A 23,062-nucleotide genomic window follows, 5' to 3' on the forward strand; every position below is an offset into this window, starting at 1 on the left:
GTAGACAACTATCATCTTCACAATGCTCCATCATTCATTCATCACTGGTGTCGCAAACACTGGTAAACATCATTGTATCGGAACTCAAAGCAAAGACCCTCGTCGTGATTTGGGAGAGAACTTGAGGGGAAAATTTATGTTCCAGTCAGTGGAGGATTTTTACCTGAATCTTATAGTTTCCAGGTAAAATGTTGACCAGTTTTAACTGATTTAAAACCAACAGTTTGTCCGTCTCTTGTGTTGTGTTCCTTTTCAGTCGTTTTTCTCTTGCATGATAAAATAAAAAGTGAGCAGAAAGACATGTTTAATGTAGAATAAAGAAAATAGGCAAAATAAATAATATATATATACGTCACAATAAATATAAAAATAAATAAAAATAGAGGAAAAGGAAAAAAAGAATAAAATGAAAAAAGTAAAGAAAAGGGGGTGAATAAAAAAAAAGCAAGAAAACGAAAAAAAATGACAGAGAGATTGAAAAGTGCACACAATCTGTACTATTTAGTTTTGCACGAAAAATCCACCAGTGGAAGTCTGTGCTCATTTTAAGCAGAATAAGCACACTGAAGTGGAATGAAAGATATGTTTTGTCACTAATGTCATCGTGACATTCACTGATAATATTGCATGTTCATCCTTCTTATCTTAACCAGAAAAGCACGAAAAATCTCGAAACGAATAATAACCATGTCTGCAAAAAATACTCTTAATTTTACGAGCATTACAAGGGCTGTGATTTGATCCTGTTGTCATTATTTCATGGGATCTTGAGGTCTAGAGTGCTGTGCTCAAAGCACTTGTGTTTTATGAGAATATTTTTTATTTCGTTTTTATAACGCAATAGAGAAAGTTTTAAAATTTTGTCCGTGGCTTAGAAGTTTTTAAAAATCCTGTAGTCCATAGTTTGACAGCAAAACGTGACTATTTTATCAAGGGAAAGATTTTAAACTAGTTCTTGAGAAAAGTTTCGTGGCTGGACAGGTGAAACCACTTGCACTAAACCTGAACTAAGACACAGACGGACCTTAGATAAAGCCGGGTGTAGAAAACTTCACCTCAAACTGTCCTGGTCTTATCGTCTGGAAACTTCCACAAACTGAAGGTGAGCTCAGATTTACGGAAGCATTCAGGCATAAACTTTATAAAAAAAATTCCCTCTTGTGAGTCATATTTCCTAATTATTGTTTATGTATTGTTTATTATCTATGCAGTCGCAAGACTGTATGAATTACATGTGTAGTGTTAATTTTCTTTATTGTTCGACGCCTACCTTCCGGTCTGTTTCATTTTGTTTGTTTGTTTGTTTGTTTGTTTGTTTGTTTGTTTGTTTGTTTGTTTGTTTGTTTGTTTGTTCGTTTGTTCGTTCGTTTGTGTGTGTGTGTTTTCAGTTAAATCAAGTAATCTAGCGTGCGTGGAGTCCGTGCTTATAACATAGTCAATGCGCTGTACCTGCATTTACATATTAATGTATTTTATCAGGCTTTCTAAGTGAGCTTGCTTTAATCAAAATCTCAGAAATAGCTACAATTTACAGCGATGATTCCCAGGGAAGGCACCTTGCCAGATATTGGCGACTGCTACGAGTTAGACCATCTGACCAATGGTACACTGACCTTAATGTACTAACTCACTGGATTCAGATTTCCGTATCTTATTAGAGTAGGTCAACATCGAATCATAAGACTTTCAAGAAAAGTTCTTGTGCTGTTGTTCCTCATCTGACATCACATCTGCAAGATGACTGGAAGACATACATTTGAAACTGTGACGAGAACAGTTGACGTGAGTAGTTTTTTCCGGTAACACTTCAGGTGTTTGCTCACTGACCATCTTACCATCACTCATTTTCCTTCTGTCAACACCTGTGTCTCTGAAGCCACACCTTTTCTCTTTTTTTTTTCTCTTTTTCCCACCTGCAGATGCGGTTCTTCGTCGCTCTGCTGCTCCTGCAGCTGTACAGTCGATCAGAAGCTGCTCAGTGCGCATGCGCCACTACCACCCTGAATGTACGCAGCGCGGCGGGTACGTCTCACAACGTCGTCCACGTCATGAATTCCGGCGACTGCGCCACCTACTCGGGTCAGTCCAGTCAGGCCGACGGCTACACCTGGCTACACGTGACGGTTGGCGGACAGGTAAACCCTGGTATCTACACCCTGCTCTACAGGTGTTCCTGGTGAAGAACACATTATAGCCGCCATCTCGTGATTGTCCACGTGCTTCAGGGTCTGCCTCTGTAGAAATGTTTTCTAATGAACCTCGTCTAAAGATAAAGCTAATCAACGCGCTTGTTTATGTATTACAGTCGGCCATTTTATATATTTAAAAAAATTAATGTAAGCCTTTATCTCTCGTTTGGCTATTATTTTTAGATTTTATTTGAACACGCACATATCTCTGTTTTTTCGTGATGTCCTGATTTTTTAAAAATTTAAAATCAAGTTCACCTTTATCTCCTGGATTTCCAGAGCGGATGGGCGGCGTCCAACTGGCTGCATGTTGTAGAATGCAGTAGTGGTGGTAGTAGCAGTGGTGGGTATGACACAATTGCCTTCTCTTTCTTCTTATCGTCTCCTTTCTCTTTTTTTTTTACTGTCGATGAAGCGAACTTCGACTAGCAAAAACTTTCTTTTGGATGATTATGCTGAGGAACCCATACCTTGTTAAGAAAAGGATGCTGGGTCTATCCGTTGAAATATAACAAACAAGTATTAAACATTGAAAGGCGTTCAAAAGTAGAGCATCCAACTCAAAAATAAAATTGAATTATAATTATAACTTTTTTAAGTTTAAAGCAAAGAAAACGATTCAAATTTTGTGGTTCCAGTACATAAGAGTTTTATAGGAAATTACAAGCAGGCCGACATCAATGTCCGTTGTTTGCCTGTCATGCGCAGTGTTTTGCATCCTCATCCGGGTACTCTGAGTAAACATTGACTGTCATGTTTGTTTATTTCTGAGGTTGAAATGCGATAACTATGGCTTATGTGTACTCAGTATTTTTTCATGGTGACCATTGGCTAATGCTGAAATTATTATTAGTTTTTTTTTTTAAAAAGACGTAGTTTAATTTTATGCGAATGGTAACTAAATGAATATGTCTCTCTTCGTTTATCTTTCTATGTGTGTCTTGTTGTGTGAAGAGAGAAATTGGGAGAAGAGAATTAAAAGATAAATGGAGAGAACAGAAAGGAGGAGAAATAGACAGAAGAAATAAAAAGAACAAAGTGCACATTTTAATTTTCAGCCTGTATGTGGGTCTGTTTCAGGAGGCGTACTCTGCCATGGAAACATCGACAACTTGCATCCTACTGGCATGCATAGTGGTGGTAGGTAATCTGTACAGAAAGATATTGTGATTATGTGATTATGCATAACATTCACAAATACATTTTCTCTCTCTTTCTCTCTTTCTCTCACTCTCTCACACACACACAAAGCACGAGAGAGGATTACGATGTGTTCTTCTGTTTTAGCGATGTGTTCTTCTCCTTGAACTATCAACACCTTACGGATCAGTGACCTAACAGTGACCTCGTATTTGTGATGTGAACTTTTGACCCAGTCGATTGGCCACATTTCATTTTTTTAACCTGTCAACAGGTACAACAGCGTCCCATTCAGCCGTGCATCTCCATATCACAACTCTCAACAACATGAAAACGTGTTACGAACAGGTGGCTCATACACATTGTGAGTGGTGAATATTCTCTCATTGTGCTTCTGCAAGGTGTGCAACGATAATTAGCCAATCATAATGATCGGTTTTTTTTTAGTCTAGATACATATCACATAGCTGAAATAATCCATCACTATATCGTTCAATATTGGAAGCATTTGGCAACTTTTCTTCCTACCGTCATCGTAGAACTCTTGCAAATGCAGTCCTTTGACGCGAGGTGTTAAGAATGTCCACAAGGTGGGTAACAGCCCCGCATGACGTCATTTCCTGTCGCACAGGTATCGAGGCCAGTGTTATCGCCGCTATCGCCAGTCGGGAGTCTAATGGTGGCGACTCTCTCACTGCTGGTGGCTACGGTGATAATGGACATGCTTGGGGAATCCTCCAGGTCTGCCATTATTTTCATATCATTGTATTATTGTCTTATTATTGCTGTATTATTGCTGTATTATTTTCTTATTATTGACGTATTATTGTCACTTGGCAATGCCCACATCAGCGTGAGCTTATTGCACTTATTTCCTTCATAGATTTTGGAGTTTTAGTAGTTATCCCAGACCGCATGTACAAATCAAGAATGAAATGATTGGACAGGTGGATGATAGATTAAAGGTATTGTGGATGATGGATAGATGAATGGATAAGAGATCAACAAAGACAGCCATCTGAGGGAAGCGTTATGAAGCAGAGGTTAAGCCTATCTCAGGTTTAGCGATTGATCGTTAGAGTTTCGGTTGTGAATGAATCACGTTTCCCTCTCTCTCTCTCTATGATCAGTGTGACTTCACGCACTCGGGGCTTCCCTGCAAGGAATGTGGCGCCCGAACTTGTTGTCACATCGAGATGATGGTTGGTCGACTCCTCATCCCATACATCAACCAGGTCGCTGCCAAACACCCGACATGGAGCAAGAGCAGGCTCTGCAGGGTATGTTGATGTCAGCTGTTGCCGAAATTATGCAAAACAACAACAAAATCAGCCAACGGGAAGAAACGGACACATGGATGATGCTAACGATTTTTGTTTTTCAAATCTTCTCCAGGTGGCGTGGCTGCCTATAACTCAGGTGTGGGCAACGTCCAGACCTGGGCTGGTCTCGACCATGGCACCACCGGCAACGACTACAGCAATGACGTCATCGCCCGTGCCAAATACTTGAAGTCGTTGGGCTGGTCGTAAATGGTTTTGTATCTCTCAGGAAAAATAAAGAATTGAGCAGTATTTTAATTTCTTAATTATTATGAGATTGTGAAATTATTTCGGATGAGAAGATAGAAGAAATATTATTTTAGGTATGGATGAGACGTAAGAAGGTGAGAGTAAGAATGGAGAAGGCTGGGAAGAACGGAGAAGAAAGATTTGCCACTAAACCAAAGGTTGACAGTTTCTTGGTGTAGATAATGCTGTGTCATGCATGTGTCTCACTTATTTCGTATACTTTCTTTTCCATGCGTGTAAAAGTGCACAGACCTTGCTTACCTCCTGAAACAAAAGCGCACTTCCATCTATCGAGCATGCCACAACATCTCAGTCCAGATATATAACAACGATCATTCAGCATGGAGGGGTAGGGGAGGGGTCATTTGTGTTTCACGCCAAACCACTTACAAAGACTATATCGCGGCAAAGGTGCCACATGCAGAAAAAGAACAGCGTGGCTGAGACGAGATCTGAACCGAGGACAACTCTACTTCATGGCGGCGTTTCACAGTCTAAAAAAAAACTGTATCGAGCAACATTAATTTTTGTTGTTTTTCTTTCACTTTTATGCTCTGTATAATTTTAATATCGTATTGTACGATTCATATGTTTCAATATTTTTATTTATGATTATTCAGTACATGAGTCTCTAGGTTCACTTTATTTAGCACAAAAGCTGCTATGTAAGTTTTCCACTACAGACCATGCTTTGGGCAAGCCACTGTTCCATCATAAATATGCTTGAAGACGTTCCCACAAAAAACGAAAGTAAAGTCTTTCAAGATGATATAACCTAAGTTGATACACTCAAACATATTTTACTTTCTTCATATTTTTGTCTTTCTCTAAGAGCAAACTCTGCCACAAATTGGCGAAGGCAGCACAGTCTTCTCATTCATTTACAATCCTGTTTCAAATATTGACATAGGTCTATGAGGCGCCCATGGTTTACAAATTTCTTCAGAGGAAATTTCCCTCCATAAGCAGACTCTCTCCTCGCTTTTTTTCAGTTAAGTAGCTCACTCACTCACTCACAACACAGACCACTCCACAATCACAATAATCGTCTTCTGGGTCTAAAGTGACTATTGACAAATTTCGAGTACATTGACAAAACTTTATTCTGAATACAACTATCGTCATCGCTTGTGACTGGTTGTGTTTGACGGCGCCTTTGCTTCAATTTGCGGTAAATGTCAGCCAAGCGAGGCCAGGGGTCGCCAGTAAACCTCCAGTTGCCATACCAACAGAAAAGACAACTAAGACCACCCGTAGTTTTTCTTCAAGAATTGCGCCCGTGCCATGACATCATTGCTGTAGTCTCCGTTGGCGGTGCCAACATCCAAACGCTCCCAAGTCCTTACATCATTCGGACTAAAGTTGTAGGCAGCAACTCCACCTGTCGGTAAATAGCAATGAGCATACGGGTGAAAGGTTCATTTAAAACTGGTATTTGCTGTTCATGTAAGCAATTTTCGAGGATTTTATTTTTGTCACACTGCATTTACATACAGAACAGCGAAAAGATTTACTGACAGTTGGTTTAGTTTCTTTAAGGAAGTTAGCTTCCTTGAGGTCAAAAAGCAAAAGCGAGTGAGTGAGAATGAAACGCATCCTGTGTGCCAAACGTCCATATACATACCCCTAGGGTATATCAGCAGGCGAGTACCACAAGGAAGAGAACTAACCTTGTAGCTGCTGTTCTGGCTTCCAGGAAGGGTGATCTTTCTTGACCTTCTGGATGAAGGGGACCAGAACCTTGCTGACCATCATCTCTATATGGCAGCAGGAGTAGGCGCCACAGGTCTTGCAGGGTAGATTAGAGGTCTTTAGGTCGCACTGTCGACACGTCAACACATTCGTTAACCCGCTCAGTGCTACATCAATATTTGACTTTAATTAGGCTGACGATACATATAATACAAAATTGTATTTAGTGTCTTTGTTTCTGTACACAAAAACAGTAACTGATGCATATAACCTTAAACTCAGAACCTTAAAAGTAGGCGCAATATCCAACAATCGTAGAATAGGATAATGAACAAACAACAACCATAATTGGCGTGAGACTTGTATTGAACTTTGTTACTTGCTAATTGAAAATATTAGCAGCTCAGTGTGTGCTGACCTGAAGGATGCCCCAGGCTTGCTTGTTGTCTCCGTACCCGTCCTTGAGAGAATCGCCGCCATTGGACTCTCGACTGGCCAGTCCCCCGATGACGCTGGCGGGCACACCTTGTAGACAGGTTGTTATATCTTTTAGTTTCGCACATTTGGCATTTAGATATGAAGGTCGAACTCGATTTTGTGACAATATAAATATGTTCGTCGGCATTGCTATCATAACCACAACCACAGCCACCAGTAGCTTTGTGTTACAGTACCCGATAGAAATCATCTCATGACATAGGACCTCGGGGCTGGATTGGATGAGAGGTTATACCCAAGTCTTTCAACTTCTAAAAATTCCGTCCTGGTCTACAAGAAAAGTCTTGAAAATGAATTTTCTTAGTGCCAAGTTCACTATTTAGATCGGATATAGCGAAGTAGACCTTCACATGAGACCAACGATAGAATTATTTTCAAGATCATGCGCAGCTCAACCCTGAGAATAAACCTGATTAAAAAATGTAGCCAGCATTCTGATTTGACTAGTTTTTTAAGCATTTTTAGTGCAGGTGCACATTAATAATAGATAAGTAAAGAAAAAACCAAACAATGTATTTACAGTATTTCTGGGCCACCTGTTCATAGCAGGCCTTGTTGTTGTTGAGTGTCTTGATGTGATCTGTAACAGCTTTCTGGGACGCCGCTACGTCTGCGAACAGGTGAGAAACGGTTAGCAGTGATTCAAGCATTCACTTCTTATATTTAAACTGTAATAATACATTTGAAACATCTGAGCTCTTTCCTATATTATTCTTGTCTGAGAGAATACATCACAAGAGGAGAGAGACTGTGTCAGTGCGGGATCGTGTACACTCGTATACTCGTATGTACTTGCACGGGTATGAGTGTGTGGTTACGTGTACCTATGTGTGTGTGTGTGTGCATATATACTGTTTTAACTCACCACGAAGTCCCTTGCCAAGTGGTGTGAGTTTGTCAATGTCGCCATAGCAGTTGGTGGCAGCTGCAACAGTCAGACGTGGACACTGCGGTTGACCTTTAACCTAAACATTGCCTGCAATCATTCTGCTATTACTTATTCTTTACAATTTAAAGATTTCTGTTTGACAGAAGATGTAAGATAGCATGCTTAAGCCAGTAGCCTTTTCCATGCATTGCTGACGATGATATGTTTGTGTTATACATCCACGGACAGTGTGGAAACAAGACTGGTCCTGAATAAGAATGGTCTTACTGAGTCGAAAGATTACAACAAATTTATTGTCAATACAAAAGATTGTTTATATCAAAGCAGTTTATTATCACTATTGTAATTTGTACAAAGTTTACCTGCTTAGATGTGACAATATTTTAGCCATAGATATCTAAACACTTTACTTCTTTTTACGATGACATATAGATAAAGAGAAACGACTTTTCTAATAATTTCAAGCTGAAAAAAGAATTATTATAAAATTTAATTAAATTCATAAATGAAATTCCGATTTGAAAAATGTCATTAATTTTTATAAAATATTTTTTTGTGGCATATGAGAAAGCAAACGTAAATCTGTAGTCGAAGAAATAAGCTTATTTGTTACATGGTACCAATTACACATAAGCAAGAAGAAGAAGAAGAAGAAGAAGATGATGATGATGATGATGATGATGATGATGATGATGATGATGATGATGATGATGAGGAGGAGGAGGATGATGATGATGATGATGATGATGAATACCCCAAGAGAAGGACACTGTCGCAGCGAGGAAGGAGCCCAAGAGCAACATGACTGACAAACGCTAGCACCTTACGACACGAGGTCTGGATACAGCAGGAACTGCTTCCTCTGCTTTTATACCTGACATTACCTTTTATCAATTAGCATTGCAGATGCATTGTGGGATAGATAGCTCGAATTTAGTCGTTAAGCTTAACGGTTTCTTCACAGGTGAGCCCTCGTTTTGTTTGCTGTTCACTCCTGAATTTGACGATAGGCTATGCAGACGGGGCACTAAAAAGCAGCACAAGCTGTTTCATGCATTTTTTATTAGCTGAAATACGTCAGAAACAGAGATGCTAATCAGACTGTCCCTTTACAGTTTGCACAGAGCTTCAGAGGTTTGGTTGTTTCAATAGGAAAAAAAAAAAAGAAACCTGCATCTCTGACATTTGACTGAATACATTATCTCAGTCCTGAATTTTTATTTGGTCAACCAGGATGTCATTTGTATATGCAGCGTTACAAATTAATTTCTTTTTTGTCTGAGCAGAGGTGTTATAATGTTTGTTTGAAACTGTACTCGATGTGAATTCCTCCCCTATTATCTTTGGAGAATCCGGTCTACAAAAACTGCACAGGAAGCGACCAACGACACGGATGTTTACCTTGCGAAGACCTCAGCCAATGGGAGAGCCGAGACCATAATCATATATTACTTATACCTTATCTGTGGCTCCACAATTTGGACGTCTTTGGAAATAAAATCCTTGCACTGAGCTTTGCCTGGTCATTTAATTTTTGTTTAAATTGTTCACTGAAGTAATCCTTTGACGTGAAGTGACAAGAGGTGCCATATATAACGACTATGGTTGCAGTGTGTAAGAGTTTTTTCAAAATTAATATTTTAATCCTATTAGAGCCAGACTCTTAGTACATGCATAAAACTCTGATGTTTCTTTGAAAATAACGATTTACTTATGATTTTTTTTCTACATTTTGTGTTTAATGAGTCTGATGCCCTTTAAGGTCTTATGACCTATTAAATAATCGGATTCTTCGGCCATCCGCTTACCGACAGCTCACTGAGCTTATTGTGTTTATTACTAAAATAATTAGTGTTTAGAAAGCGGATTTCATAGCGCAACGGTTAAGCGCCTGTAATACAGTGAAGGTTGGCTGCCTGAGTTTCTCTTCTAGGGCAATCTTTTTCTGCGTGGCATCTGTTTACATGCTTGCCGTAATATAGCCTTAGTTGCTGCCCCCTTCATATGCCGTGGGGGAAAAAATCTCTGAGGAGGTAAAATAATTACTTGTTTTTTTCCCCGGTAATCCGCATACAACAACAGCTACAGGTATTGTTTCTACAAATTTTATCGTCTGGTATTCTATATAATCAGGTTCTTAGATCATCTTTAAGCCATCTAGTGTCCCGCTCTGACATTATGAACACATCAGACATTTACAAACCCACTCTGTCTCCGAAATCTTCATACATTTCTTCAACTCAAAGGGAAAGTACTACTGACTCTCACCCAACATACAAGCGTGGATTGTCTCCCATTATATATTATCATTGCGTAGCACCATGTTGAAGACGCTGAGCGGTATATTGAAGCCAGATACACAATAACAGCCAGAACAGGTATATCGATAGCAGATGTTTCAAATACGTCATTTAAGCTAAGGAGCAAACGAGAAATAAATAAAGGAAGAAAATTAAAATAAAACAAAAAATTAATCAAAGAAAAATAAAAAGGGAACAAAAGAAGAAATTAATGGAGAAAAAAATACTAATAAAATGGGAAAAAAATAAAAAGGGAAATAACAAATAAATATATAGAAATGAACAATAAAAGAAAAAGAAGATAAAAGTAGTGCTCTGTGAGCTGTGCAGATAGTCTCGACAGTGAACACATACTCTGCATTGTAACCCTCTCTTTGTCTCTCTAGGGTGACAGCAGGTGTCCCAGTGGTAACTATCAGAGAGTGCTTATACATAGTACGCGTAGGAGGGTAAATAAGTGACGTGGGCAGTTCCCTACCCCTTCCTCCCCCCATGTCTCTCGTCTGTGATGGTCCAGACTTCCTTGAGACTGAAGCTCAGAGTCTGCACACCCAGCGGAGGCAGCCTGTGAAATGTCTGCTGGTGAGTCGCCAGGAACTGTAGACTCTTTGCTTCGGGAGTTTACAGAAAGTCCGTGTAGGCGTTTACCCTCAGACGGCACTTTCTTATTTATTTTCCCTCTCAGATCTCAGCATCTTCGCTTTCTAATAATCATTCTTCATTACTTTCATTGTCTCTCACATCAGACACATTCAACCCGATGAGAGCTGATATTATACTTGGATTATTAGCGGCAAATTCAACAAGATGACTGATATTATTTTTGGGTTATTAACAAAAATCTAATTATACTTGTACGTGAGAGTTTACTGCTTAGCCCCAGACTTAATTTAAAAACAAGTTTAACCTTATTTCCATCTAGGCAAACGTAGTCTTGATTCATGAGACAATTTTGTGTCCAGCTAAATTTTTGGAGTCAGGATACAGGTGAAAGTCAGCGAACGGGAAACTGACGGTAGGGTCTGATAGCCTCGTTCAGTAACCGGAGAATCTCATTAACTGATTTTTATTTCGATACAGGGACAGGCGCAAACGATCAGACACAAATAAGTTTACAGGACAATGCTGGAAGTAGCAGGACATCAGTAGCGTGTTTACTTCAGACGGAGAGAGTAAGAACAGCGAGGACTACGGGTGGAGCGCCAGGACACAGTGTATGTCGGTGAGCGAATTCTCGAAGGTGAGGGAGCGCCACGTCTCCAGCGAAAGGCTCCAGAGTTTCCTGTGGGCAGCGAAAAGTTTCCTGTCCGAAGAAATTCGATTTGGTGTCGGCACGGAAGGCCATTTCTGCTTCACGCGAGGAAGACGGGAGTAGCTTCGGGCTCTCAGACATTTCTGGTCTGCTGCAGTCTGGCCTGTGCCCTCCCGCTATCCCCCCAACCTCGTCCCACCATCCCTAGCGAAAGGGTCAATGTGGTCGCAGTTTTTTTAAATGTTCATCAAGATGATCTCTCTTCTTCAGTGACGTTACTGATGATGATGATGATGATGATGATGATGATGATGATGATGAGGAGGAGGAGGAGGAGGAGTAGTAGTAGGAGGAGGTGTTTGTCAAGCAAGAAGCTCATAACTACAGTTTAAAACTTAGTCGCTGTCTTCATCACCGCGCATCGTCTAGCAGCACCACCACCACCAACAACCAACAACAACAACAATGTTGCTTTATCGTCCATCGTCTATTGTCAGACTAGACATCATTCCTGGCTTTAAAAAAAAACCGGTTCGCTATAACCTTTTGGCTGTTCTTTCTTTCTTTCTCTCGTCGCACCTGTAATCCTCATTGATTGTCCGTATGCGGCGCGTCGCAGTGGCAAAGCGAAGTCGCGGCAGCCGCTTCCTGATGTCAGCACGCGCCGGGTTGACCCTCCGCCTCCCGGCTGTCGTAAGAGCTTTACGTCACAAATAAAGCCGTTAATTGCCGCAGCTTTGCAGTTAGCGACCATCTTCCAGTCGCTTCTCTGCCATCCGTCAGCAGAAGGTCAATGACGTCACGTCACGTGAGGCTCAACTCACGAGCAAGCAGGAAATGTGTCCGACTTTCCTTTCGTCAATCACTGTCCGCTTATCTGATTCCGTCTGGGTGGGAAGCGGGTAGCGTGGGTATTGAATATGCAGAACGCACAGGTGATAAGAGTATCGTGAAGAGCTTGAGATTTAAAAATCCGGAAATCAGGTGGAAGCAAAGGTCTTCGCCACAGAAAACACCAGGTAAACACACGACGGTTTAACCCTCTGCTTCTCATTAAATGTCGGTGTTGAGCTTTGATGCTAACGAGCTATAAAATATTGTTAAAGTTGTTTTGTAATGTCATCAGGGTTTGAATGGGGTTTTTTTTTTTTCATTTCTACTTTTCTTGTTTATCCTTTAATTTGATGGCGAGCTTACATAAAAGAGATAGGCGCCATAGATGAAGTTTGCACAACAGGTAAAAAAAGAGGGAAGGCGTGTCGAAAGACTGCAAGAAATGATGGACGAATTAACATTCAAAGACTAAAACAGGATGGAGGAGGGGGAATGTTGATGGAGAGGGGAGAGTGAAAAAATTCAGGTAAACTGTGAGTGTTCCATGAACAGACCTGTACGTCACGCTAAGTAGTCCGCGGAGGGTTTTTGAAAAGTAGTCCAGTGAACGATCTCCCGAGCGCGCTGGTGCAGGAGAGTGCACACGGAAGGCGGAGAACAGGTTCTATGGAGGCGGTGATTTGATGCCCTGGTTCGTCTCTCCACTACCGCCCCGGTGATAATCTACAAAATTGAGACAACAACACAGGTGTATCGCGTTGCTTACTGAATAAGTCATCACAGAGTTTTCAATCCCATCGCGTAGGTAGATGAGGGATAACAAACATGTTCACTGTTCACATCCCTCCGGAGCAACCTTCTGACGGATACATCCCGATATTAAATGTCGCCCATATTTTCTTGCCTCCTTGATTTTTATGGATCAAACATTGTTATATCTGAAACCGTAATCGGTGTTGATGCGGTCTACTGATGATGTTCTTGGCTCGGTGTCTCTTCTTCTGTTGCAACTTTTTTGTTGTGTATTTTTTTACAATCGTGTTTTCTTCCATCGGTTAGTTTTTTTTTCTGTCGCTGTTTATTTCTATATTACTCACTTTGGCTGTTGCTGTCAATGTCGGAGTTACTGTTCCCATCGTGGTCGATGAAGTTCAAGAATCTGAAGTGCTTTGTCTTTCGGAACTTATACTATTTACATACAATATATGTAATAATACTATCATTAAAATAACATTCATATTACAAAAAGGATTTACGAATAGAGCAAGAAGGTGTTTGTAAATTCTCATCGTGCCATGGAAATGAGAGTGTGGTCTTGGAACTTGAACAAACCAAATTCAGACAAATTCCATCTCTCCATCTCTCTGTATAATAATTGAATTCAACATTAAACTACACTCGGGTTAGTATTTATTTTATCAAACAGTGATATGATGTAATGAAACAATTCGACAGACAACACAGTACAATCAAAAGCAACTGAACAGGATAGAGAATAAAAGAAGACAATATACTATGGTGTATGAACACAGTCCACTAAAACATTTTGAGTAAATTCAAGAATATGCTCAAAAGACACAACTGAGCATGCGCAGACGCTTCAGCATACCCTCAACACACATACGGACATATTTATTCTGATTCTCTCTTTTTCAAGCATGCTCGATGTCATGCGCGCACAGTTGTCACGGAAAGCGAATAACATTTAGTCCGTTTTTCAAAAGCTATTATAATTTTTGCATCGCTCTCTATTTTTCTCCACTTAAATCCTAACATCGTCTTCCCGGTTGTAAACAACTCGATGTACCGCCCGAACGTCTTTCAGCCGAAGTTTTTCCTCCCGATGCTTTTAGATGGAAATGAGTGAAGTGAGCTGCGTTTGTGAGTCTTCTCCCTTGTTCCTAGTGCCAGGCAACGCGGGTCTGCCAAGGGAGCCGGCATTCATCAAGGCACTGAACTCATTTCCCGCAAGTCAGTGTCTCGGCCTGCCAAGACCTCTCCTGGTCACCCTAGGTCAACGGTCTGGGAAATCAGGTTACAGGTCTCCACTGTCGCTCCGCCGATTACCTCCCGTCGCGGGCGACAGTCAGAGCGCAGGAGGATGGATAGGGGATGTAACTCGGGGAGAGATTCTAGGCGTACATCTGTCAAACGATGTGTTCACTTGTTACAATTAAGCTGCAAGGTGACTGAAAAAATGTTTCCATATGGATCGTTTCCGGTGGACGAACCCCGACTTCCGGTATTTGTCCCGTAGCCTTATTTACATCCAAAAGCACAAATATCTTCGCTTACTGTTTTCTTAGTCATTCATTTTAGGCAGTTATTTATTTATTCAATCATTATTTTTTATTCTGTCATTTTTTAAGTTTTACCTGAGCGCCAACATGTCTTCTGTAACTGGCGAAGGTGAGAGATACTCGTGTATGTGAACACCTTGGCGTCAGTCTGATCCCTGTGATACGGTATTAGGGATCTGACGCTCGACAGGCGCAAGACCTAAGACTTACACCTAGTCTCGGGCATCAGACCCCAGGCTTTGCCAGCTGACGTGACCAGAGTCAGAAAACACTGTTTTCACACACACACACACGTGCACACACGCGTTGTCAAGGACTCCATCTGTTATTTTCAGACCACGGTGCCATTATCTTTGTCTACAGCTTAGTCACGTGACTAATGTATTGTCGTGACGACTTGTTTTCAGAACTGGAACTCATTCCACGGTAAACTAGGTTTTAAAAAATACAGCACTTGAATAGGGGACCACGCTAGCACATGTTCATGATAACAATGATTACAAAAGAGTAATTCAAATATTTAATCATAATGCTTTTCAAGAAATTTGATTTTAGTAAGAGTTTTAATAGTATGTGTACATTATCTATGAATTTTCAGTTCACTGTGTAATTTGTGTGTTACGGGTACAGTAATACACTGTACTGCGTGTACAATATATAATGTAACGAGCAGAAATAATTATCGCCGGATGAAGAATATTGATATTTCGCCGGAAATTATTTATACCCGAATAAAACTATTCACATTTCACCTGAAGATGCTCGAGTTTCGCCCGAAGTATTTATAGACGTTTCTAAAAGAGGGAGAGAAGGAGAGGTAGAGATCCTAGGAGGGATGGACATCAATGTGGTAGGCGGTAAAATCTCTCACACCGTCCTTCGTAGGTAAAATGCAATCATGTACCCTTTTCCCCTTCATTTCTTGTTGCAGAAGAGTTCTGGAACTTTTTTTGGGACGAAGAACTCTGACAGTAAAAAAAAAAAAAAGGAACAGGGGGATACGCAACGCGCGTGACCGCGAAGGCTGAGGGTAGATGGGGTGGATAAGTGCTGTGAAGGGAAAAGGCGTGGGCGGTTGACAAACATCGCTGCAGACGAGAAGCTGGGAGAGAAGAACTTTTTTTTTGTTGGTATTTTAGACTATCCCCACCCACCCTTTCTCTCTCTCTCTGGCGGGCTCTCTTCCTCTCGCTCTCACTGGGAGGCGCGGTAAAGTGTGTTTGCGATTGGATTTCTGGACTGGGATATTGACAGATCCTGCTGACAGGTCACTCCCAGAAGCATACGCTCACAATCTTGGCGATCATATCCTATGCCTGGCCTTTGGTGGCCGAGGCTGAGCGGTACTTGCTCTCCGACAGCATCGAGTCCTTCAACCCTTCGAGACCTCGGGTGCCAAAACATGATTCACAGATTTTCTACACTCTTACATTTTATTTGAATTTTTTTAAACTTTATTTTCTCTCTCAAGTGCAAGAAAGATTACTTTTGAATTTTTGAATATTTTAAAATGCTAAATTATTTATTTTGATTTGTATGTACATAGGTGACAGTCTGAGAGTGAATTATATGTATGACTCCGTCCTTTGTGTGGGCGTCCAACATCAATCAATCCAGGAAGAAGATGATGATGATGATGATGATGATGATGATGATGATGATGATGATGATGATGATGATGATGATGACAATGATGATGATGATGATGAAGGAGATGTATGTTAAGGATGGCACGTTAAGCCTAGTATAAGGAAGACAACCCGTCTCGACAGATTCGACTGATTTAGCATTGGAACGAGCGGCCGTCCGCTCTCTTCTTAGCGGTCGCTGATTAACTGCCCCTTGATGGATATGCTCTTGAGTTATTCCGCCTTAATGTGCGCAGTCGTTTGTTTGGGTGTTATCGCTAGTCTCCAGCCAGCGTTTCTGTCCCATACACTGTACATAACCCCATGATAACAGCCAGTTACGGAACTGCAGCGTCTGTTGTCATGGTAACATGACAATGAATATCTCCATCTCATTGCTGAGATCAGACTTTCCAACTCATTCCAGCCATAGAATTTTTTTAACATATTTGTAAACAGTTTATGGTTTATATTATTATACACATTTTTTATTTTATTTATCAACATTAGTCAAAGTAGTCTTCCATCTGGATTCAATAAAGCGTATTCTTTTTTTCTTCTTTCAGTTTTGTTTATATGGAAGATTTTTATGTTAGATTGCTATAAATCAGAAAAGAGATTAACTGTACTGCAAAACAAAGATCACATCAGGAACAGTGGCTGAGGACATGAAGCGATGGAAGACAGAAAATGATGGATGACATGATGCGAAAGAAGACCGGATATGACTTGAGAGAAAACAGACATGATGATGGACATGAAGTTAGAGGACAAGACACTACTGAGGGTATGCGAGGGAAAACGAGGCATGATTCAGGTGAGACGTGTCTGAGGACCAAACTATAAATAGGATAAATGACATCAAGCAGGACACTACAGACTTCTCAGATTAGACGACAGATGAGGCTTGCAAGAGGACATGTTACAGAAGACATCTACAGCATCTACACGACATAAATGATTCCAACACACACACATTTCCTAAAGGAGCAAGACGTCCTCATCAGCGACAAGGATCATGTCGGACGATTATTCTAGATGTTCTAGATTGTTAACAGTCCTCTTCATTCGTCGACCGTTGCGTCTACCCGATGCCGGTTGTGTCGACGTCACGTGCGCAATGATGGATGGCAGTTGGCTGCCAAGGCGATGAAGACTCCATGCAGTGGCAAGCCCCCGGATAATCAGCCCTACTCGCTTAGAACAACATTCAGCTGAACAGATAATAGGGTCCGGGTGGGCACCGAACACCCGGTGCATCTCGGTGAACCTGGACAGAAGGTCTGAGAGTTGTAGAAGCGTTATTTCAGTTTTGCTTTGAGAAGCTGACAGTATGGTTGGCACAGCAAGTCACGTGGTTCCACCACTGCGAGGTTTGGAGGGATACAGGGCTTGACAGCTTGTATGCATGAATCTTTGCTAGTTTGGAGGTTGCATCACGAAACTGTTCATATCCTGACCGGGCTTTTAGAGCTGATGGCCTAGGGCGGGAATGTGTCTGAGAGAGTTGTAGAATTGATGTGGTACCACATCTAATTGTTTTCATCATGAGTTAATTTTGTTTTGTTTTTGTTGTTGTCTGCTTGTTTGTTTTTTAAGGGGAAGTGGATAGCCAAAATGTTATAGGGTTAGCACTGGCTTCCGAGCTCGGAAGAACGTCTGTTCGAATCCGTGGATCGTAGCGAACTTCCCCCAGTCGACTCAGCCCTCGGGGATGTGTACTTGAAAGGAGGCACGAAAAAACCTCACCTAACCAAAAAGTTGGCTGCGAGGAAAGTAGGTTCTCTAACATCCAAAGATGACAGCATTGTGTGTGTGGCTGGTGGTAGATTGTCGGATGGATACAAGTGTGAGATGGACTAGCTGGGACTGATATGATTGGATAAAATTAGTTTATAGTTGGAGCTCGCTGTTTGGACTACTTTTTAACCGTCTGGGACAAATAAAATTGTGTATTGTGGACTGTGCTTTGTTGTACTGTATTGTAGTATACTAAAATAATCGTTTTGCTTTGAGTTTTCACACTTGTGGCCCCTTGTGTGCGTAAGTAATGGGTCGGCTGTCGGAGGAAAAGTGTTTATTATTCTCTGTGACCACAAACCCCAGCATGGTAGTTCGTCACTTTTTGACTGTCATCTGTTCCTCCCAAGAGGAAGATCTGTTCATTTTTATCGGCTTCTCCATGGCGCAGTGTTTTTCTGTGCTTGGAAGGTAACTGTCTCCACAACAATGCATTATGGGACCTGCATGCCCTTACTCCCAGTAGCAATTTGTGCAAGCTTGGTTACAGTCCGGATATGACGAGAATCAAATTGTCTCAATTCTAGGATGGTCACAGATCAGGTCTGTGAAAACCGCTCAGAGGTTCGTAGTATATTCCATTGTTAGCTATATTCTGTCTTCAAAAGAAAGAGGAGGAAGGAAGCAGGAGAAGATAAACCCATATCAAATTAATGAACCGCTTTGAAAGTGTTTACTCGACACCATTGTCGAAAAATAATTTAATAATTCAAATCCAAGCAAGATTCAAATACTAGCCAATGAGAAACATACACAAATATTTTGTGTATATGTGGGACTTCAGTAATTAAATTTACTCGTGTATCTGGCCAAGCAAATAGCTAACCCATCTATTCCAGTCTAGTCCTTAAGATAACTCATCATAGAGCTTCATTTTCTGTCAACGACTGTCATTTATATGATACAACCACAATCGTCTTTCATTAAATGTAGAAATAAATCGCTGTTGAGATGTAAACCAGTAGCTAAATATCAGTTTCACATCACTTTGAGATTGATTGATGCAAGCCATTAAAGTCTTGTTTCTATTCAGAAGAATTTTATACTCAAAAAACAACAGAAAGAAAATAAAAATCCATAAATTTAATTTTTTTTAAAATGAGTTTCACAAATCAGGAATACAACAACAGTTGAAGTCAGCCTTCGGTCGACAATGCACTCGGGGGTAGAGGGTAGTTTTGTATTTAGTGCCCCTACCGACTGTAACAGTAGTTCAGGCCAGTCTGTCGACAAACGTGAGTGACCGCCCTTGGCGTTCAAGCACCATACTTGCGCATGCGCGGACAACGTTGAAAGGTTAAATTACCATCAAGCGTTTTTGGCAGATGGCACCTCTTACAGGCTGAGTTCGTCTCAAGGATCCAGTTTTATGGTGTGAGGGTGGGGCACAGGCCGCGGGCTGAATGCTTGGGTTGCCACCTAAATGTTGCTGGGAGTTGTCTCCCTTGGTGCAGTAGTTTTTAGTGACATACCCACGAATATATCTATAGAAAGATTTGTGCTCGCATTTTAGTTGTAAATATTATTTGAGAGTGGAATTCTTGCAAATAACATTAAGCACAACTGTATAGCGACCGGGCAGCAGTTTTTGACCAAAAAAAAAAAAATAAAATAAAATAAAATAAAAAGAAAAAAAATTGACTAAGCCTTCTAGTGTCAGGTAACCCTCTGAATGTGAATCACCAAATATTCACCCACATCACCCAATATTCATCTACACGGTCGTCAGTTCCTCTGTCCTCACCGAGGACACTCGCTGGTTCTGAAGGGACGATCCTCACTCGGACAGCCAACCTTCTCAGCTCAGGGGCTACTGTTTTTTTTTCTCTGCCTGTCATTCCACTCTCGTCTTTGCACCTTCACCCTCGACCTCTCCACTCGCTTCTGGTCGTCACCACTTTCCTCTATCTCCACTGGGCTACTGGTCCTTCAGACTGGACCGAGCTGGCTCAAAGGGATCTTAAGCCATTGACGCATTTAACTTGGATCGTGCACTGGTTAGGAAACATGATCTTCCCATCGAAGACTTGAAAAACCTTGTTTTAATCATAGTAAATCTTTCAAATATCTACAAAAGTTTCTCCAGAGCAGTTTTTAACATGATCGGGTTGCGTTCATCGAAGTATGCCACTATTAAAAGTGACAAAAACAGTAGGATGCAAGGAGCAATAAAGATCTTGCTGAATGTGTTTACTCCACCAGAGACTATGTTTTATATATAAATAAACACAAATATGTCTATAAACCAGTGTAATCCTATCGGCTGTGAGTTTCTTACACGACAAGGGACTTGCCTCATATTATACCGTGTTTCTCCGAAAAGAAGACCTAACCCGACAATAAGCCCTCGAATGATTTTCAGGATGTTCGTGATATAAACCCAACCCCAAACATCAGCTCTGGTTAAGGTCGTCAGCCAGACAGACGGATTTGGTTTGTCTGTTGAAACACGCGACGGAGGTATTCAATAATAAAGTAGATATAAATAAATAATTCTCTGATTCATGACAATGTTCCAGAAAAAGATGACATGACTGTATTAGAATAATTGTGGGGTTTGTCCATGAGATGAATAAGACATCCCCTAAAAATAAACTCTGATTGCTCTTTTGGAGCAAGACTTATTATAAGACCTTGTCTGATTTTCGGGTAAACACGGTATATATATATTCACTCTCTCGATTTTTTTTTCTCTCTCACATACACATGTGAGCTAGTTTCACCCTTCAACAAGTTGCTGATTTACGAAAAAGAATTACTGGCGATGGAGGTGAAATCTGAGCACAAAAATTTCGAATAAAATGATGATCAGGAGGAAGGAGGATAGAAAAAAAAAATGAAAAAAGAAATATAGTTTCAGAACGGAAGAACGATAGAAAGATACAAGCACGTCAAGCAAGAATGAAAAAAAAAATATATAAAATAAGAAAGGAACGAAAAAAATCAAGAAATAGAGACAGAAAAAAACTGACAGAAAAGATAAAAAAATCCAAATGAATACATTGACAGATAGGAAAGTCAGTACTCCTTCCTCTGGACATTTTTCGAGCCTCAGTGTCTAACAGATTATTTAAAACTGCATGAGCCTTCGTTTGGGGAAGGGCAGAGAACACTCCTCCCTCCTCCTCCTGAAGCAGTTAATTGACAATGCCAGCAAGAATTTTTAACGTCCCTGGGAAGACGCTGGAAGGACGGGAGGTCGCCACCGGAAGACCACCTACGCATGTACAGCTTCCATATCCGGGTCGCTGGGATCAACAGTAGCTGCGCCGCGTCAACAGAAGCTGTGCGCGGAACTGCACGACGGATCCCGGGATAAAATATGTGTTTGGCCATGCCTTATCTGTCTAATAACACTGAGGGAAACGGTGGGCAGTTGTTGTAATAACCGTCAGCTCAAGACCACGCATGTGTAGACGATCTCCTACTCAGTGGCATGCACGTGCCCACACACACACACACGAGAAAGTGTCTTTGGTTTTTCTTTGCTTCTTTGTCGCTTTCTTTCGTGTCTGTCTCTCTACATCACTTTCTAATTTCTTCTTCTCCTCTACCCCTCCCTTCTCGAAGAAATCCACATACATAAATATATCCGTTTTCACAAAGATTATCTGTTGCGTTTCCCCCCCCCCCCACCTACGACCTGACCAGTGGGCTGTTATTGCATAAATTAAGCGAGGCCTTCTCTGATTAAAGCATTACCAAGGGAGCCTTCTGATCGTCTCCCGTCCTTCAAATGTCTGCTAGTGCTGGAACCAAAAAAACCGAAATAGCGGCCAGTGTCACGGGGAGGTCATTCCTATCAGCCGTTTGCGTGCAGGGATGGGGGAGGGGAGGATTCAAAATCCCCAGCAGTACCCCACGTGGCTGAAAAGTGGATGCATGCCACGTGAGAAACGTGGATGGAGAGCAGCAACAGAAAGTTTCTTGTCCACTTCCTTCACCTTGTGTGACACCCGTCACCTTAAGCATGGCGTTTCCGGAAGTCGCTCTTCAAGAGCAAAGAAAGAAAAAATTGCTGGTTTTATTTTTAAGTGTTAAAGATGAAAATATAAATGTGTGTGTGTGTGTAAATTATCAAAATAAATAATAATTGTGTTTGGAAATGTGTATGCCAATTTTCATGACATTCAAATACATTGAACATCATCATCATCATCGTCGTCGTCGTCATCATCATCATCATAATCAAAAGGGATGCTCTGATGTCTGTATTGTCATATGACGACCACAGCCATCCAACCAACACATTAATTGTAGCCACCACGAGCAGACCTCGACATAAAATTAATGACCTGCGTTTCGAGTTGTTGTCGTTATTTTTACACGTAAGATCCTATTTCATTTTCCCTCGTTTTTTTTTCAACAAAAATTTCTCAGAAATAGCTAAAAATAAAAAAAAGTTTGTCACTACTTCATCGGAAAATGACCTTCACCCACAACAAGACAAAAAAGAAAGTTCTATTTTTTAAATGTAGCAGCGAAAGGGGCAATAAATCAACTACAAGAGCGGACAACCGGAAACAAAGGAAAAAAAAGAACAACACAAGCAGCAGAACGTGGATGGAATCAAAAGCGAGGAACGATATAGCTCGGGGAGTTGTCTCTCTTGTCTCTCTTGTCTTTCTTTGTTACTCGCTTGGCTTGACCAGGGTCATGTCCTGGCGACCCCCGCTACGGTATGGTGCCTGAGGACGCTGCTGACCTTTCACAACCCTCGGTTAAATTTGACTGTAAGCTTTGTGATAGTAACTGCAAGCAATGATGATACTACTAATAAGAAGAAGAAAACAAGAACAAGAACACGAAGAACAAGAAGAGCAACAAGAAGAACAACAGCAAGAACAAGAACAACAATAGGAACAAGAAGAAGAAAAATGACAACAACAAGGGCAACAACAACAACAAGAAATACCCTTATTCTCTCTTGAAAGTGAGATCAATGTGCTTAAAAGAACAAAAGAAACAA

General features: G+C 41.0%; 1 protein-coding gene and 1 pseudogene across 1 annotated transcript; one reads left to right on the forward strand and one right to left on the reverse strand.

Moving 5' to 3' along the window:
* The first annotated feature begins 1,663 nt into the window (after nucleotides 1–1,663).
* LOC112557862 lies at nucleotides 1,664–4,909 on the forward strand (annotated as a pseudogene).
* A 1,076-nt stretch (nucleotides 4,910–5,985) lies between these two features.
* On the reverse strand, nucleotides 5,986–12,285 carry LOC112557835 (lysozyme g-like). Its single transcript, XM_025227903.1, has 6 exons — nucleotides 12,111–12,285; nucleotides 7,956–8,015; nucleotides 7,611–7,700; nucleotides 7,011–7,117; nucleotides 6,571–6,721; nucleotides 5,986–6,281 (listed from the first exon to the last, which is right to left on the reverse strand). Exons 1-6 carry the CDS (start codon nucleotides 12,283–12,285, stop codon nucleotides 6,142–6,144), a joined length of 723 nt encoding a protein of 240 aa, XP_025083688.1. The 3' UTR covers nucleotides 5,986–6,141.
* Nucleotides 12,286–23,062: the final 10,777 nt, after the last annotated feature.

Source organism: Pomacea canaliculata, linkage group LG2 (assembly GCF_003073045.1).
Source record: "Pomacea canaliculata isolate SZHN2017 linkage group LG2, ASM307304v1, whole genome shotgun sequence".
NCBI lineage: Eukaryota > Metazoa > Mollusca > Gastropoda > Architaenioglossa > Ampullariidae > Pomacea > Pomacea canaliculata.

Bases quoted from the DNA above. Each gene is read 5' to 3' on its own strand.
- LOC112557835 (XM_025227903.1), bottom strand. From the start codon at position 12,285: ATGGTCGCTAACTGCAAAGCTGCGGCAATTAACGGCTTTATTTGTGAC. The intron at 7,701-7,955 runs GTGAGTTAAAAC...ACCTGTTCGCAG, and splicing joins ACTTGGCAAGGGACTTCGTG to ACGTAGCGGCGTCCCAGAAA. The intron at 6,282-6,570 runs GTTAGTTCTCTT...ATTTACCGACAG, and splicing joins GCCAGAACAGCAGCTACAAG to GTGGAGTTGCTGCCTACAAC.